The sequence below is a fragment of the Plectrocnemia conspersa genome, unplaced genomic scaffold, assembly GCF_051122295.1.
Source record: "Plectrocnemia conspersa isolate PC_06_02 unplaced genomic scaffold, ASM5112229v1 ptg000010l, whole genome shotgun sequence".
Classification (NCBI taxonomy): domain Eukaryota; kingdom Metazoa; phylum Arthropoda; class Insecta; order Trichoptera; family Polycentropodidae; genus Plectrocnemia; species Plectrocnemia conspersa.
Genome location: NW_028277174.1, coordinates 3212476 through 3232215, shown reverse-complemented (window position 1 = coordinate 3232215; position 19740 = coordinate 3212476). Strand labels below are relative to the sequence as shown.

Sequence of the window (19740 nt, the reverse complement as noted above, 5' to 3'; positions counted from 1 at the left end):
GAACGAAATATTTTTAATCGAGTGTAAAACGAGATCATGCTACGCCTTTTTGTCTTTGTTTATGCACGCACATAAACGCATTTTCTTCAAAGACTCGATGACGTCAAACACGCGCGGCCTCTCAAACGTTTTTTACATTTTTTTAAATTAAACCTAAATTCCTAAAAATTAAACATATAACAAATAATAATAATCCAGGAATTTTATTACTTTATGCATTTAAAACACAGCTATGTGACAAACAAAACACGAATTTAATAAGACAATTCTATTCTATAACAATTTGAATGTGCTAAAAATGCTTTATTTTGTATTCATTTGCTGCAGAACTGCGAAATATGAGTATGAAGATCTCAAAAGCTGTAATTTCAATACAAACATATTATTTTTAAATTAATTAAATATATTTATTTACCATATTCTAATACCGTAACAAACGTCTGCAGAGAGAGTGGAAAGAAATTTCCGGCTTTGGTTATGATCGGTTGCTTTAAACGCTCCATGAAAATCAACAAAGTGGTTTTATAAGGGCGGTGTCTCTCAACCCAAGGTGAGGCATAAGCTGCTTCAGATATTTCATTGCTCTATTGTAAGCAATAATCATATTCATAAATAAAATAAGTGATATAAGCATATGTAAGTATTAATTAAATACTTACAATTGCTGATATATCATTACCGATACGACAAATAAAAAATATTTGAGCCAGCATTGCCATTAAATACAATACTTTTGAAGCGAATTTCAGACTTGCAGGATTTATCTTGAATATTTTAAATAATTAAAATAAAAATTAATAACAAATGTTTGATTTTACTTACAAGGGTTATTTGAAGACCAGTAATACATATAATTCCAACGCTAGCAGCAAATTGTGCCAAAACTCCCCAATGGAAATTATTTTCAACAGTTTTGACAAATCTAAAATATTTTTATTTAATAGTCACACAAAAATATGGTACAGATATATCAGACTTGTAATAAAATATATTATTTTTTCTGGCTTAAAAGCACCTAAGAAATTTATTGTATAATACATTAGAATGATTTTACCTTACGATATTTTGATGATGTTCAACACAGTGGTTTAATCTATTGCCTATCACGTGATCAATTTTATCTAGATGCTCTTTTACGAATTCGTCATCTTCTTCATCATCGCCATATCTTGCTTTTTCATCCAATTGAACTAATGCAGTTTTTTGTGCATATTTAATCAACTTCTCAGATTTGCTTCTCATTTCTAACATCACCTCTTCTTTTGCATATAGATCGATCTTTAGGAATTAAATGTTTTAAAAATTTGCTTTCTAAAAAGCTTTTCACTTAATATGAAGGATATTCGAGAAGCTTTTTTACTCGTTTGTGAAAGGAAAATCATCTATACAAAAGAAAATGTGATGCTGAAATCCATTGCCATGTTTTTACTTATAGCAAAAACTTTATTAATATGAAAAATGTATTATTTTATGTGATTATAATATTGAAAAGATAGTGAACCATAAAAATGTATTTTCAATTAAACCAAAAACAAAATATTTATATCCTTACTTCCCAAATATCCCTCATAATTTATTTCATACTGACATTGACCAAGTTGTCCATTAGTATCTGAACTTGAGCACATCCATTTGCCGTCATCGCAGTGGACAGTCTATCAATGCTAATATTGATCATGGCACTAAACCAGATGCAGATAATCTGATAGGCGTAAAGTAATTCGTAGTATGGAGTCGTTTCCATTGGCAGGGGATACCTGTTAATTAACAAATTAAGATTTATGCTGACAGTTGCTTACGTCTGCATTGCGGACTATGCGATACAAATTTGTATTATTTTAAAACAGATTTCAGTAAATTAATTTAAATTTAAATGGAATTCTAGTAATAAATATAAAGTTTTTTACCAAGCTTTGAAAGGCAGAACTCTCTCTTCTGGAGCAGCGTCAATTAAGGGGAAAATTGCCCACAGGATAATCGTAAACGTCGACATGAATATGAATAAGAAAAATTCTACCTTTTGAGCAAATACGCTTGTTTTTATGAACCTAAAAGAATTAAAATATAATAAGATAATTTTTATAATATAAAAAAATAATAATCAATCAATAAATAGTCGCAATGGAAAAGTTCGTTATCGAGCGTTCCCACTGCAACTGTGCCAGCACGATTTTATTGCTTTTGACGTAAATTTTTAACTTCTGAGAAGTGATAATTGTTTTGCACCTCCTATTGACCAAAATTCGGTTTGAATATACTTTTGCCAATTCTCTTATATCAGGATTCTGTATTAATATCGGTGAGGATAGCTATCATATTTTTAAAACAATGCAGACAAACTTTGTAACAATATGCGAGATGTGACGTCTTATTTTTGAAGTTGTTGAAGAATAGTGTCGATAATTCGTCGATGCTGGATGACTTTCAAAGTGTCCTAAAATGTCGCGATTGCGTCCCTTATTCTTGTCAGTCGCAACATGACGTCAGCGTTAGATAGCGCTCATCTTGTATAAGCTTTCTTGCTTCTCAACGAACTTACCAAACATAGGGATATTTTCGGCGATAACTATAAGAAGCTGTAAAAAATATGTGAGATGGTGCTCATATTTTTCAAGTGTATGTACATCTTATTTTTTTTTAAATAATATTTTATTAAATAGTGTATGTATGGATATGTATTTTAAAGTTGATGTGCTGTATATTTATGTATGTATCAGAAATATTAAGTAAAACTTGTTTGTATAATGACCATCATGATGCAATGAGAAAGCTTTTCATGATGATCACACAAAACAGTATAATTTGCTTCAGTGATATTGTTAATATTACATACTATACAATGGACGTTTGTTCGGATACACAATATCGTTTGTTTACGCCGACGAAAAAAACTTCGTTTCTTAGAAGATTTAGGGGGCACAAATCAATCAATTTTAGTGAATCTTTTGCGACTAATTTCGTCTTAACAATTATGGGTGGTCGCGACAAATCTAAACACAATCTTTTTCATTTTAATTTTATGTTTTTAGTACTAGAATACATATTTTTTTCTACAATATTGATAATATAAGCCAAATATTTTACTTAATTTGTTTTAATCCCTATTTTTAAGAACTATGAATATGTAATAAAAAAAGTTTTTATATAACATACTAATAGTTGTGTTAAAAACATACCTTACTACTCACATCTAAATATTTAAATTAAGTATAATATATCCAAATTACATTTTTTCATGTTTATTTTTAACCATTGCCTTAATTTTTCACTGTCCTCAAACAACCTTTAACGATTACAGTGATAACAAATAATAAACGCAAAATAATAATAAAAAAACAGTTAAAAAAATACATAGGACGAAGTTTAAGAAAAAAATTTTCAAGCCGACTAATATCTCATAACAACTGATTACACAAGTGTTAATAGTTCTATTTTACACATTTGTGAATTTGACTTATTTAAATTTAATTATTCGGGTGTCTTATAATGTTGATATATGTACATAATTATGTACATACAGGTGACACAAAAGCAATAAATGTACCATAAGCTATAGAAAACTCAGTCCAAGTCCTTTATATGTAAGGTCATAACATCGTTGTAATTAGTTCAGCGGATACAAAAAGTGATATTGAAGACATCTTAAGAGCTGTTAATACTATCTAGACAATATATTTTATAAAAACTATATATTTTATTAAACAAAGACATACTCAAACATGTTTTTAAAAACTTTACAGAAAAGGAGTAAATGCTTTCATTTTTGATGTAATTTTACATTGAGGATTATCGAAATATCTTAAGAATTAATTACTCACGCCCATTGCGCATCCTTCTGCGGGAAGAAAATCTCATCGTCCATGTAAACTATGACGTCTTTTATCCCCTGTTTCTTCCCGAAGAACAGTAATATCTTGATACATAAAGTGGCTTGTGTCAACAGTAGGAAGGAAGCTTCGGCGATTTTCTCGATGTCGCCCAAGGCCATGTACATGTAGATTATTTGAAAAACAGCGTACATGTATTGAGTGAGGAACAGGAACCAAAAGGAATAAAATAAGTATGAGTATTTTCCATTCTTTGGCCTCCCCCACAAACCGAAAACGTTGAGGACGTTCAGGGGATAAGTCAAATATATTTGCGTAAGAGTCTTATTGGGCGAGCCAACTTTGTTTGTAGACATTGCGATGGTTTATGATTTTGCTAAGTGATTGAAAGCACACAACATGAAAAACAGGGCTGAAAACAGTGGCGGTGCGTGTTGTGGATAAATTAAAATTGTTAATTATATACTAAAAATATCAAAAATTCACGTCAAAAGCAATAAAATCGTGTCGGCGCCGTTGAAAATTAAAAGTGCTTCACTTAATACACGCTACGTCAATAATGCAATGAGTCCCAATACAAAAAGGCACTCGGATACATATACGGATACGATTCGTACTCCCTCTTGTAGAGATTTCGTTTCGACACGCCGAGAATCCAGACAATGGAAACATATTCGTTACATATACAACTATAATAAAATGTAACGTTCAGTTAATTTATAATAACTTAATGATTAATTTAAGTTAATATTATTAATATAATATAATAGTTTATTAGACTACTACTATGTTTCCAGTGATTAATGTCGCAATCAGTGTATTTCGTGACACTAATTGAACATGATTGAACGCTAAATGCATAAAATATCAACAGAGAATTTTGAAACTAGAATTGTTAATATTTTCGCGACACATTAATTTGATTATAGGTTGTGCCTTCGTTGATGGTTCATAAATTGTTTTAAATATTTAATTATATAATAATATATTCAGAGAATCAGTGTAGAATATTGTAAATCATTAATATTCCAGTCACTCGATTAGCCCTCCGTTTATTTTGTAATTAATCTACTAGATATGTTGTGCATGTATTGTAAATCAAAATCTATTTATAAATATGTTTTTGTACTTCCTTGGAAAGGTACATTATAGTAACAATTTTTAAATGTAATGATCAATGTAGTGTCTAATGTAGTGCAATGCATGATACATCATAATCTAAATTCACTATTTTCGTATAGTGTATTATACATTAAACTAATAGTATATTTTTACTAACACAGCAATATTTTTAATGACTTAAAGTGTTATCAAGATAATCAATAAAGTAATAATAATTTATTTATTGTACTTGACTAGATGTTAATATAAATTCCTTGCTCCTTAGTTAAGACGTTATTTTTAATAATATGTCTACAATGTAGCAAATATCTGAGAAATAATTTTGATCCCATCATTTTTTTCATTTAACATAATACCTATTAGATTAAATTATATAAAGGTGATCCCACTTCAGTTTTCGAAATTTTTAAATCACACAAATTTAAAGACATCATCGATTTTTTTTAATAATCGACCATTTTACGTATTTCTTTAATTTTGAAAAATAATGTAATTGTTAAGCCGCCTCTGAACTTTTTGCAGCAGCCGATCCTTTCAATGTAATTTTTGATTACTTTTTTGTACATTGGTTGGTTTTGAGGTGCTCCAGCATTTCGGGTATATCGGCGTAAACACGACTCTCACAAAAATCCAACAGTGTCAAATTGCCAAAACGGGAAATAATGAGATCTGGGAACTTTTCACGCAAAATATCCAACGTTGCACCTAATGTGTGGCAAGTTGCGCTATCTTGATGGAACAACGTGTCTTTTACATCAGTACCTTCGATTTCGTGCTAAAAATAATCTGTTATAGTGCGCCCATAGCACATACCACTAACTGTCACAGTCCGACCTTCATAATTTTCAAAAAAGTAAGGTCCAATGAAGCTGCCTGACCACAATGCGCACCAGTCACTTTTTGGACATGTAAATGTCTCTTGTTAATCACATAAAGATTTTCCTCGCATCATATGCGGTAATTTTGATTATTTAAATACCCAGAGAGGTGGAAATGTGCATCATCAGAGAAAAAAAAATCTTTGTAAAATCAGCATCAACTTCCTGCTGCTCTAACAACTAATCTGTGTAAATGTTTCGCTGTCTATGGTTTCTGGGCTTTCGGTTCTTCTGTTTTCTGAAGTTTATACTTATATATGTACAATTTTCAATAATAAAAATACTCAAAACCTGCGAACGTTGACAAATCAACAATTCTGGGTCTTCGGCCATACTGTCACAGCAGCAATATTCTTGGCAGAAAGGGCGCTACGATACTGCATAGGCCTTACCTTGTTACTAAAGCTGCCAGTCTCTTTGATTTTTTCACTACGTTGCGAATTTTTCACTCAGTAAGACGATGAAATTGACTATAGCCTATCTATAAATCTCGTACACAGTTTGTACAAAAATTTTATTTTTGTAGAACAATTGAATATTTTTAACGCATTGAACGATGGCTAAGTGATTCATTTCGTAAATGTGTTGTTGCAAACTACACGTTTTAAAGTGCTGCCAAAATAAAAAAAACTCGAGTTAGACCACATTGTACAATAATTGTTAAACCACAATGCGGTCACTAATTAAGAGTACCTAGATGAAAACAAATTAATACCGTCTGATAAATGGTAAATATTGAGGAGTTGTCAAACACTCATGTTTTTATATGCGGTACTAAGGGGAGGGGGCAGACTACCCCGGGCGTCATAATTTTTAATATGGCAATAAAAAATGAAATAATTATAGCAAAATCAATAACTGCTCACTCGTATCGCACCTGGTCATAAAACGTGGTGTTAAGTCACGCTTAAAATAAAAAGTATCGCTCAGCCGGTACTGTCAGACGCTTGTTGAGCGTCCAGTAGCTAATAAGTGGTCGTGCGTATTGATCGCCTTTACGACTACTCGATAATTATTCAAATAAACGAAGCAGTTCAATTTACTCAAAATGTAAGTAATAGCGAACTCTCCTTTTACACTTTTCATTCATTGTTTTGTTTTCACAAAAAGCTCTTTCATAAAATAAACATTTAGACATTATGCTATGAAATATTATTCAAATTGAATTAGTAATAGTATAAATAAGATAAAAAATAATTTCTAAATAGAATGTTAAGTTTTGATGCAATAAATTAACACTATCATATTGTACGCCTACACTGTCCTTGTTTCATTATATCAATCCAGATGTTGCCATTTGATGTTCAACATCAAATGTTTAACTATCAAATAGTACAATGTTCGTTGTTTAAGTTTCTGGTTTTGTGTTTATTCAGCTGATAAAATATAACCTGTTTTTATTATCATAATTTCGTTAAAAGTAAATATTTTCCCATATGGATGTAGTGGTGGATCTATAACTATGCAGATGTATAATGTCCTATTACAGAGTCTTTCAAAATTGTTCATATGTGTATGTATACTCGTCAGATACCTGATCTTTATGATGAATGCTCATCTCAAATCAAAAGTAAATTTTAATATAAAAGCTTAGTTTCGTTTATTATCAAGGGTATTGAATAACAAAAATTATATCATTTTTAAAATTTAAGCAACAGGTTCTATAACGGTATTGTTAGTTTTTACTCGAGTTACTTAAATGGCTGCCATCTTGTTCAGGGTATATTTTGGGACTTTTATCAGTAAGAGTAGAATATTTATTATATGCTGATTACCTGAAAGCGTTTCAAAGTTTTTCCAGAAATACCTTAAACTGCACATGTAGCTCGTTTTTAAACAATACAATTTTTTCAATGCAACTGAGCTGAAAATGTAAATTTCTTTTGCATAATTTTCCGCTGATTTGCTGTTTCTTGAAGAGATGTAATTTTGTTTGAAATGTTTTAATATGGAAAAAGAGTCCATGTACAAATTTTCCTTTTCCTTGTAAGTTTACATTAAGAGAGTTAAGATGTTATGTCAGTCAAAAATGCTAGATCCCACAACCATATGGGATCTGAAAGTTCTGGAACTGACCTTGATTTTTCAGTCATAAATATATCAATTACGTTTCGTAACTCAAAGAAACGTTTTATCACTTTTCCGCTGCTCAACCATCGCACTTCAGTATGGTGCAATAAATCGCCATACCCAGATTCAATATGTTCAAGAAAACTTTTGAACTGTATGATTAACTCCAGCTTTTCTTATTAAATTTACTGTAGAATCGACGATAGACATCAAGAATAATAAATTAAGCACCTCTCCACATAAAGCCACACAATGTAAATTTATAGGTGCCTCAAAACATTTCGATTTAAATAAACTGTTAATTCGACCAATTAAACCAGTGTTAGAACCGATCGTATTTTTCGCACCCTCGGTAGTTTTTCTCAATTTAATTCTAATTCTAAAAATAGATTTTCTCCAATTGTGGTATTATTGAGGCTCTTTAATGTTGCTCATTCTTCAATTACTTCAAACTGTGAATTTATCTGTAAAAAATTAGTAAATTTACTAGCTTTTTCTTTAAGTTGAGAACAGATATCCAATCCCAAATTCTCAACTCGAGGTGTAATTGTACTTAAAGATAAACTTACGCTGGCAAATGTTCGTACTGAATCAGGACATACTTCTTCTGCTATTGCTAATACACATGGTTTTAACAAATTCGCCTTCTGTAAGCGATCTACCTTCTTCAGCAATGATTGTTGCGATATCGTAACTGGCTTTAACCACGGCTGCATTCTGGTCTGTAATTTTTTTAAAAACAAATTATTTCTGAATTTTTGCACGAATTATCCTTGGAACTTCTCATATTTTTCACCGTGTTTACTAACATAATGTCTTTTCAAATTGTATTCTTTGAAAATTGACACAGTTTCGTTGCAGATAAGACCCAAACTATTGTCTCTGAACTGAATGAAAAAATATTTCATCGTCCACTAAATCGTAAATATTTTTTTGTTATTCAAATACTTCCGTCTTTTATTAAATAAGGACGGAAGTATTTGAATAAAAAAAATATTTACGATTTTTCTGAGCTTCTCTAATAGGCCTATTTTCGAACATCTGGCATGGACCCATCTCTTCTTATGCAGCGGTTATACAACATTAAAAAATATTTGTACTAATTTAATTTAAAGCAAAAAAAGTCTGCATGATAATTCTCAATAAATCAGATAATTTCTTGAGAAATGAGAATTTTCGATTAGACATTTTTCTCGAGAAATTCTCGAAAAAAAACCACTGAAAATGATACTTTTTTTAGATTCACCCAAAACATTATGTATTGTATTTATTAATTGCTTTTTATAATGTTTATTGGTTTTCAAGTTTTATTTAATATAAATATAATAGCAATAATTTATTATTAAATAACGCGTAGTTTGATATCCCTGTAGTATTCTGTGTGAGTATGTAATACGCACACACTCAAACAAATTAGAAAGCTTTTATACATAAACGTTATTACAAGATTTAGAATACAGGAAAATACATAATGTAATATAAAAAAATTCCACTGGCAATCAAGATCTGGAAAATGATACGACATAACACCTTTTGATGCTAAAAAGTTAACTTCTAAGTAGCCCATCTTTAAGTCATTGGCATACAAAAAAATTTTGGAAGGGTTGTCATTAAATATTATTTAAATAAAAGAAAAGGAAATGATTTAAATCAACTGATTTTTTATAGTGTTTATTGAAACGAAATGATAAGCATGACAAAATAATTGTGATATAATATTCGTTTATTGAGAGTCACGTTGAGAGATATAGGGGTGGTAGACAGGAAGTGAGCCAGACAGATGGAGAGGAAGACAGTCAGACCTCTACAGGTACATCCTGTTTCTATTAACTGCTAGATAGGGGCAGTGTGTATTGATCTAAAATTATATTATTATTTTCTTCCATGATACGTTTATTATTATTTAATTATAATGATATTTGAACAAAGTTGTAAATGATAATTATTACGATAAGTGTTTATCAATATTATTTTGCTGTTATTTTTTCATTGACAATATATCATATTATTATGGTTAGATCGTTAAGAAGATAATCCGCCTTTAATATTTAGCATTGCTTTTTTAAGGTGGCAGTATATAACTGTAAAAATATTTGATTTTATCTACAGACAAAAACTCAGAGCTTAAGTCGAAATATTTTTATTGTATTCCAGGTTGTTAAAGGCGTTTTTGTGTGTATTTCTATGCATGTTTCACCTTCCGATTATTTATTCCACGGAAGACAATTACTATGAATTATTGGGCGTTGAGAAAACTGCTGATATTAAAGAAATTAGAAAAGCTTTCAAACAACTGGCGGTGCAAAAGCATCCTGATAAAAATAAGGTATTATAAACTATTTTTTATAACTATGCATTGCTATGAAATTAATATTATTTATTATATTACAGGATGATCCATCAGCTCATGAAATATTTTTAAAATTAGCAGAAGCATACGATGTCTTGAAAGATCCTGTAAAACGTAATGAATATGACTTGTATGGAAAAAATACCGTTAATTATCACCAGCCCAAATATCATAGCTTTAACTATTATAAAGATTATTTTGGAATCTATGATGAAGATCCATTAATAGTCACACTGAACGAAAACGAATTTGGTAAATATTGTATATTTATTGTATTTGTGGAAAAACATTTTATTTTTAATATTTGTATTATTTAGATAATGCTATCGGAGATGGAATTTGGTTCGTAAACTTTTATTCTCCACTATGTTCGCATTGTCATCATTTAGCTGCCGATTGGAGAAGCTTATCCGAATTGCTGGAAGGCGTTGTAAGTATTATACTATACAATAATAAATATTTCGTTAATATAAATCTATCAAATTATTGTTTCAGGTTAAAATAGGTGCCGTTAATTGTGAAGATGATAGGGCTTTATGTTGGGATATTCCTATTCATCAATTCCCTACACTTCTTTTCTTCGAAGAAGGGGTAAGATTATTATTATTCTGATTATTAATATATCGATCGATACATAACGATACTTCACAGAGCAATAAACACTCCGGTGAAGAATACGATGGAAGGCGAACAACGGAGCACATGGAAAAATATATTTTGCATAAAATCGAACATTCCATGCATATTCCGGAGTTAATTGACTTTAGTCAAATGAGTCATGTTCCTTGGGCATTATTTTTATGTCCTTCTGAAGCAGACTGTCCTATTCTTGAAAGAATTAGATTAGCCGCAAAGATGGTTATTGTAAAATTGGATTGTTAAAGATAAAATTTTTAAAGTATAATTAACAAATATTTATATTTCATTATATATTTTAGAATGGCCTAGTCTCAGTCGGCTATACGACAAATGCTCAATTTATAAAAGAGATACGCAATATGTTTGGTAATATAGATACAAAACTGATATTTTGGGATCAAAAGGAAAGCACTAAGGCAGTGTTGAATGAATTTTACTACGCAAATAATCTGGGAGATGGAATTTTAAATATGCTACCAGAAGTTCAATCATTGGATCATGAAGAATTTAAGGTTTGTGTAAAATTTATTCATATACTAGCCCCATAGATTTATTGCAGCCAAATATAAATCTTAAGCTTGTAGTATTTGAGTCTATATTGCAGCTTTCTCGCACAAATCACTACTTGCTATTTATCTGCTACAGTTGCTTTTTATGATCTATTTTTAACAGGCATATAAAAAAAATCTGAGCTCTATGGGTGCTGTTTAAGAAGGTACTACTAAATCGTCACTGAATTAAATATTGTATTGAGGTTTTAAGATACTAATAAATAATAGTCATGGTGTTTGAATACTTCTCACAATCAATTTAATATAAAAAATCTTATACAATACATAAGTTTATTTTAACTTTATATTAAATTCTTATTACATATTATTTAGGCAATTCGATCTGCACTAAGAACCGATAGTGATATTCCGTGGCTATTATGCTTCACTTTAGGAGCCGATAAGGAAACCAGCATCATTTTAAAGAGACTCGCCGGTAGATTGGCTGATTTCAAGATAGGTAAATTGATATAATTTATTTAATGTCAATGTTATTATGATTTTATTATACTGACATATTGCAGGGGAAATAAATTGCGGTATGAATACCGTTCTTTGTGGTTCGCTGCGCGTTACTGGTAATCCAATGTGGGGTATTCTAAAGAAGGGCGGTGCCTTCGAAGCTTACACAGGACAGTCTACGCTGCATGCTGTTGAACAGTTTGCTATGGACGCCCAAGAGGCTATCAACTTTCACACACTATCGCCTATAGACGTGGAGCGAATAATTTCGCAAGGTATGTTATTTTTCAATATCAATTTTAAATACCCATCGAATATGATACGATAAGTATAAAGTGAAATTTTGTTGTCACAAGTGTTTGCTAACATTGCTTCATTTATTTTCAACGTGTTATGCTTAGATTGGTCATAGTAATGTTGCACAAATTTACATAATATTACACGATTCAAAATAGTACAGCTTGTAATTTATAAGTTATTATTTACATCTTTCGATTGTAGGTAGTTATATCTTTACTATTATTGTAAATAAATACTAGAGTATTTCTAATATAATAGTCATAAATTTACTAGAGCTAGCTTTAATAGCTATTACGTATTAACCAGTAAAATTAATTAATTTTAAAGTGTTGATGCCGAATGGTGTAAGTTATTTAGCGAGATAGACGCCAGAAGAGCTGTTCGATATATATGATATTTATTGCATAAACAGCGGCGGTGTCGAATGAAGAAGAGTCCAGGTTGATGCAAAGGGATTGTAACAGGCGGTCAGAATCGATGTAGAGTAGTAAAGAAAAAACAGTGTCTCTGATTTATGCTGGTGTGATCTCTCTCTATTAATGAATCTTTCTCTTCTTTAAAATGTGAGAAGGTTAATTTAAAATAATAGCCATAATACTAAACCCCTCCTCTAATTAAGTAAGAGTATGTCTCCAGGGTGCTCTTTATAAGCGAAACCATTATGGTCGCTACAAGTAACAATATTATTTGGTGTGCAAAACAATGCGTGCTGTTTTTTTTTTATGCGTATGTCTAAATTCATACAAAAATATATAAGTATTAAACAAATGACAATTGTTTTGTTACTCCCTAAATACTTCGGTGTTTCCAAAGATAACGATTTATCTCATGTTTTTGTTTGATAAAGCACCTTCTTCGTTTATCACTTTTTACTGGGCTCCCCCATACCTATCAAAAAAAATAATGATTTAAGCAATAATTTAACCTTAAGATATTCCTTACAAATAATAAAAAAAAACACGGATACCGAGTAGTAACATTGTGGTTATTACAATTCAAGTACAGGTGTAATGAACACGCACAATACAACACTTATGCGCAATAGCCAGTGTTCCTAATTTACAGACTTGATCTTACATACGTTAGCTAAAACAGAAATTGCAAAAGGCAGAGTTACACCATCAACCAGTATATGGTGTTATTGTATCATAATTGATTTTATAATAAAAATATTTGAATATATATGATTTAAGCTTATAAATTTACCATTATCACGTTATAGACCGCTGACGCACATGTGCGTCATTTATAAAACTATAATTAAGAGCAACTGCCTCACTTATGTGTCCGTTGTAATTATTACATCAATTATTAAAAAAAGTAATTAAATAATATATGTATTTACATCATCACATAATTGTATTTTCATGTATGATTTACTTCAATTTGCTTAGTTTAAAACTGTTTCTGACCTCTGAATGATACTTACCAGTGGCAACACCTGAATAAACCTTTTCTTTTAACACTATTCCATAGTCAATAAAATGTTATGTCTTGCTCATAAAAATACATAATAATTACGTTAATACCTAAATATAAAATAAAGCAATTAAAAAGTAGAAAACGCTAGTTTTTTATGTATGAAAACTTGCGTTTTTATCTGCCTGTATAGTGAAAATAATATTTAAGTAGGTTAACCATCTGAGTCCCGACCTATTTTTATAAATACAGGCGGCCCTCGACTTTCGCACATAATTGGTTCCTGAAAATGTGTGCGAATGTTAAATGTACGAAAGTCGAGGGAAGTAAAAAAAATTGAAATTGTGTGTATCTTAAAATATTTATTTATCAAGTAAATATAAGATGCTTAAGAGGCGTTTAAGAGACACGTTTAAGTGGGGTTTGCGGGTGTTTCCTTTGAAAAGTTATCAAGAGTTAACTGTTTTCCACTATTCTTTTTCTTTTCTTCATATAGTATTTTATAGCATGCTATGTTTTAATTGATCGCCCTACGCACTTGAGATATGCGTTCTCCATTGGGATCACAATCTTCTATAATATTTAAAAATTTGTCAAGGTGCGTGAAGGCTTCATTCATATTTTTCATTGTTAAAGAGTTTTCCAAAATAAACCTGTCTCTTAAATTTTTAAATTTAATTTTTTTTTAAAAAAAAATTAAATTAAAATTTTTTTTTTTTAAATGTGCGAAAGTTGAGGGCCGCCTGTAGCCCAAGTTCGCTGATAAAAAAAAAGATTTTTTTTAAAAAGTACTATTTTTATGTTATTTTATTAAAAATTTTACACACAATTACATTTGTAACTGTATTATAATATTTATAACTAATATAATTTCAATGCATAAATAAAATAGTCAAAACTAAAAAAATATTTTTTTACTGATTTTCAATTACATTCATTTTTATTTTATACAATTTTGTTGACAGTATTTATTTAATTGTTCCTCTATGTACCTATCATATGGAAAAAAAGATGTACTATTTTCATAAGACAAATCCTTCTAGTTTTGTTAGTGGAATGCTAGTAATGTTTGTCTTAAATTATTAAATAATTCTAAAACTATATTGGTTGTAAACGGATATTTTAAATTGCTAAAATTTTTTGATGTAATGAATCCAAAATAAGGCAAAACGGTAAATATATAACCATTAGAATCTGCGAGTACATATAAACGAATAGCCCATTTTGAAGGTTTTTTTGGATTATTATTAGTAATAAAACTTATTTTACTTTCAAATTTTACAACCGATTCGTCTATTATGATATTCGGACCGAGTACATCACATTTTTTGAAATTTTGATCCAGTAATTTTAAATATGGATTGACTTTCTCAATTCTATGCCGCAAATCATTACCTGTCTCTTCAGCATACTATTCTTCAAGAATCTATCTCTTAAAAATTTATCGAAAAAATAAAAATTGCAGTTGAAAAATAATCCTGCATACATTTTATAGGCCACAATCTCATATTAAAAATTACTCCAAGAAACGCATTAATTTCATCAAAGTTAACATCTAATCAATTATGCCGTGTAGATCTTGACGATCAAGTCATATTTTAAATCCGTATACTTGCATATCGGTTTCTAAAATAATTTTGCCAACATCAGTGTAAAATAATTTAAAATAATCAATAGGTTATGTACAGTTTGCAGGTACTTGTGGCTCAGGATATTTATCACTTGGTGACAAATATTGGTATTGATTTTGCACACTTTCATTACCAGTTATTATTTTCCAATTTTCTGATGTGGTTGTTCTGATTCGTTTGAGGTATCGCTTCTTTGTCGCTCCATTCCATTTCGATTCACATCAACGGGCCTAATTTCGACGTCACTTTCTTCACTATCATCAAAAAAAAAAATCAAATATGAAATCTTCCCCATCAAAGAAAATTATCGTAGACATCGTAACTACTTTTAGGACTAATAAATATAGAATAAATAAATACTTTTGTGTACAAGTTCCAACAATAATAGTAAAAAACGTACTTAGACAGTAACTTGGTCTTTATCACAGAGAAATGCACAATTATTAACTGTCAACCTACTGATAGTTATAGATTATGTTATGATGTTTGAATATTTCTAATATAATAGTCATGAATGTATTTACATATAGTTTAAATAGCTATTTTATATTAACCAGTAAAATAATAAATTTCAATGGCGCTCCTCCGCACTCAAATGGTTAAATAACTATTGTTACAATATCGATAATGATGGCTAGAGCTTCCAAAGCTTTTTTCTCGGAAAATTAACCTATTTTGTGTGCTTAAAATTTTTATTTTAAAATTATAGAAAAAAAATGTAATTTCATTGCTTATAAATATAGTATTCATAGTAAAAAAAAAAACAGAAATAAATAATAAAATGCACGAAAAAAGTATGTATTATATTTGAGAATAAACATTATTTTTGCAAAAAAAATTATTATAAATTGTGAAAAATTTTATATAAAATACATTTTATATTTTACATTATGATAGATAAAAACAAATTCATTGCAAAAAAAAATACAAATGGATTATTATTTTATACATAGCCAAAATTTGGAGGAAATGCGTACAATAGACCCCCCCAATAACACGGTAAATTGTGGACGTGCTATTTGGATGACCGTTACTTTATGTGTGAGCGAGCCAAATAGAGGATTTCTCACCACATGTGCCTGATATATAAATACGTATTGCAAAAAATGTATGAGTATTTTCTTGTCCCCCAACTATATGCACCAGAATAGCACGTCCCTGATTTACCGTGTTATTGGGGGGTCTACTGTATATTCAAAATATAATACAAAAATATCAAAAATACCACAAGCAATTAATTATAAAGATAAGTATTGCAGTTTATTTATTTAAAAAAATAATATAATAAAAACACTAATGCATCACGTGTATTTAAAAAAGTATTTGCAATGCTAAAAACAGGTTGGTTTACAGTTGACATTGCTTTAATTAGTAATAAGGAATTGTATAATTTTTCTAGATTTATAGTACGCTGCTTAGTTTATTCAAATAATTTAAAATGATTCCTTAGAAAAAGTCATAATGGATGATATATTTTTATGCATTTCCATAATTTAGGCATTTTTTTTTTGGTGCTTTATTTTTAATTTTTGAAAAAAAATCCTATTCTAATAATTTAAAAATAATCATAAAAAATCGGTTAACTGAGTAAAAAACCGTTTTTTTAAAAATGATAGAAAAAACAGTCAATTGTGTTGGGACCAACAATTTAACTACCGCTAATGGTCGGGTACAATCACCTCATATTATTTTCTTAAAAATAAATTTGCATAGCAACGAAGAAATTATTATAGACATGTTAAAAATTAATCAAATTGTACATAATTAATTATTTACACGTGTTGCGCATTAATATGTAATTATCATTATTCACACATGTATCAAATTAATTTTTACTATAAATATGGAATAATTGAGCAAATAAATATAGTCATAAGACAGTACTCAATTAGTCGTTAAAACTTCCATCTTAATATTTCTGGAGCAACCGCCACACCGTTTCCTGACTTCCGCTAACAACAGCGCCCCCCTGCAGGGTGGGCGCTAGAATTGTATTCGGTTTTAACCGATTTATAGCCTACAAAAAAGACAACATCTAATGTGCTAAAAATATACGAAAGTGACACTAAAATACAGTATTTATCAAATTTAAATTGCCATTATGTAAATGCCCGGCCATCGCCCATTTGAGTAAAACTGATATACACATTCATAAACCTCAAAAAAACATTTAAGGTTACTCAATTACTACTGACCACTGGATCGAGGTCGCTTGCTCATACTTATTTATTTATTTTAGGTTCTCCTTGGATGATCTGTTGGCTTTTGACTGGATGTCCTCCTTGCAAAAAATTAATTACACCTATGCGGAAAGCGAGTGGCCATTTCACTCCTGACGTAGTACAAGTAAGTCTCATTAATCACATTATTATCCCTTACCATAAATCTAAATAATATCTTATTTAAAACAATTTCAGTTTGGTGTAATTGATTGTAAATTTAACCCTTCAATATGTAACCTCCACCGTATAAATTCTTTTCCTATAGCCGTCTTATACAATGCATCTAGCACAATAACATATACAGGAAATAAGAATGAAAACGAGATAGTTGAGTTTATTCAAATGCAAAGAGAAAATTTAGGTAAAAATAATATTAAATTATTTCATGTTAACAATATGTATATAAATATATTTATATAAATATGTTACAGTAATAAAATTAACTCCGGATAATTTCAATGAAGAAGTTATGTCTGAAGACGGTGTATTGGAAGCGTTTTTGATAGAATTCATAGCTCCAAGATGCGCTCCATGTCAACGTTTACAACCAGAATGGATAAAACTGGCCAAGAAGGTACTTATTAATTAATATAACAAAAATGTATCTTTGTATTATACATACAATATACGAAAATCCCATGACATTTTTATTTTTAGCTAAGCGACGTAAAGACCTTAAAGATCGGTTATGTCGATTGTGACCGTTATAGCGAATTGTGTCAAGGAGAAGGAATCACCAATTATCCTACAATTAGAATGTATCCTTTAAGTTTTAAAATATTCAACGAAGTTAAGTGAGTATATTTTTAATATAGTATATATTTTAATTTCAATATATAATATATTTAAAATAAAATTAAAAATACGTTTCCACAGAGAATATCAGATTCCTGCGATGGACTATTTATCGCTTCAAAAATGGGTCATATCTATAATGTCGTCAGTTACTGTGAACATGAACGCTAATAATTTCCTTCAGCTATTGTCACAGGAAGGGTATGTATTTATATTTTTGAAATAAAACTTACAAAACCCTCCTGCGGCGGAATCTTATTTTCTTTACTTGCATTTAGAAATGAAAACAAAGATTGCATTGCTCCTTTTTCAGGCTATAAATTGCATTAAATGACACGTTAGACATTCTTATTCAATCTAAAGACTGTTATATAAATTTTGTATTATTTATAAAATTATTTACAGAGAAACGAGGACATGGGTTGTGATGTTTTACGCTCCTTGGTGTGGATTCTGTCATCAATTTGAACCAGATTTTCTGCTCGGAACCCAAGTATGCTAATTTTGCTTGTTAATGCTTAAGCACAAGACTTTAAATATATCTTGTTTCAGAAATTAAATAAGATTGTCGTCGCCGGTAAAGTCAATTGTCAAAACGAAGGCGCTTTGTGTCACTCCGAGTACATCAACAGCTATCCAACTGTGAAGCTATATCAAAAGATCAACGGAAAGACTAGCTTCAATGGGATAGAGATCAACGCTTATACATACACGGATTTGGTAGAAAAAATAAAGGTGTTTACCGGAAGCACTACTATCACTCCCGTGGATCACGATGAGCTTTAATTATTTAGAAAAACTGATTGTATTGACTAAATTGCATTTCCAAGGTTTTGAATCTCAACAGTAAATAGCATGTATTCCAGTACTTATACTCAAATTTACTACTAATTCCAAAGAATATTTATTAAGTATTATTAGCGACTCTTTTATAATTTATTTTTACTTTAAGAAATTAGTATTTTAAACTATTGGTGTGAATAATAAAAATAAATATGCATATCCATATTAAACATATTCAACATTGAAGAACTGTGTTTATTACCACTTTCACTACTACTAAACTACATTCCTATGCGTAATATAAAGATGACTCTCTTCTTATATTATATAATGAAGAGTACTATTTAAGGAAATTCTATATTAATTTATTTTTCCGCACAGGCAAGATCAGTGGTCGGCAAACCGGGGAAAATTACCCCAAATGGGGTAAAAATTAAATGTTTGTGAGTAATGAGCATTTTGTCGTTTAAAAATATGCAATTTTTCTTTCTTTTTTTTTTGTAACTTTTAATAAATGAATTGTTCTTCATTTCTGTCGAACCAATGAATATATACCGACTTTGTAAAAAGCTAAGAGCATTTCTTTATCAGAAATATGCAATTTCATAAATACAACATTATAATAAACGCCTTAAAGGAAAAGAACAGAGAGCTCACATATATCAGAAGAAACAAAGAAATTATAGGATAG

General features: G+C 29.8%; 2 protein-coding genes across 3 annotated transcripts; one reads left to right on the top strand and one right to left on the bottom strand.

The window, feature by feature from the left end:
- Positions 1–252: 252 nt before the first annotated feature.
- On the bottom strand, positions 253–4018 carry LOC148230351 (odorant receptor Or1-like). The gene is made up of 8 exons (XM_088193952.1): positions 3819–4018; positions 1908–2048; positions 1589–1757; positions 1055–1278; positions 823–922; positions 660–764; positions 429–584; positions 253–360 (listed from the first exon to the last, which is right to left on the bottom strand). The coding sequence occupies exons 1-8, from the start codon at positions 3992–3994 to the stop codon at positions 304–306; spliced, it is 1128 nt and encodes a 375-aa protein (XP_088050078.1). The 5' UTR covers positions 3995–4018; the 3' UTR covers positions 253–303.
- A 2750-nt stretch (positions 4019–6768) lies between these two features.
- Positions 6769–19295, top strand: LOC148230350 (endoplasmic reticulum disulfide reductase DNAJC10-like). 2 transcript variants are annotated; one of them, XM_088194301.1, is made up of 16 exons: positions 6769–6877; positions 10052–10223; positions 10289–10499; positions 10565–10677; positions 10743–10838; positions 10899–11105; positions 11186–11398; positions 11771–11897; positions 11962–12174; positions 17489–17595; positions 17667–17832; positions 17903–18045; positions 18129–18265; positions 18348–18467; positions 18672–18759; positions 18819–19295. In XM_088194301.1, coding segments are annotated over exons 1-16 (2349 nt in total). In that variant the 5' UTR covers positions 6769–6875; the 3' UTR covers positions 19053–19295. The 2 variants fall into 2 exon arrangements, with proteins under 2 accessions (XP_088050427.1, XP_088050425.1); XM_088194299.1 differs by having other exon boundaries at positions 10899–11111.
- Positions 19296–19740: the final 445 nt, after the last annotated feature.

Bases quoted from the DNA above. Each gene is read 5' to 3' on its own strand.
- LOC148230351 (XM_088193952.1), bottom strand. From the start codon at position 3,994: ATGTACATGGCCTTGGGCGACATCGAGAAAATCGCCGAAGCTTCCTTC. The intron at 923-1,054 runs GTAAAATCATTC...AAAATATTTTAG, and splicing joins CATCATCAAAATATCGTAAG to ATTTGTCAAAACTGTTGAAA. The intron at 585-659 runs GTAAGTATTTAA...TGCTTACAATAG, and splicing joins GTAATGATATATCAGCAATT to AGCAATGAAATATCTGAAGC.
- LOC148230350 (XM_088194299.1), top strand. The intron at 10,678-10,742 runs GTAAGTATTATA...TTATTGTTTCAG, and splicing joins CCGAATTGCTGGAAGGCGTT to GTTAAAATAGGTGCCGTTAA. The intron at 18,468-18,671 runs GTATGTATTTAT...AATTATTTACAG, and splicing joins CAGCTATTGTCACAGGAAGG to AGAAACGAGGACATGGGTTG.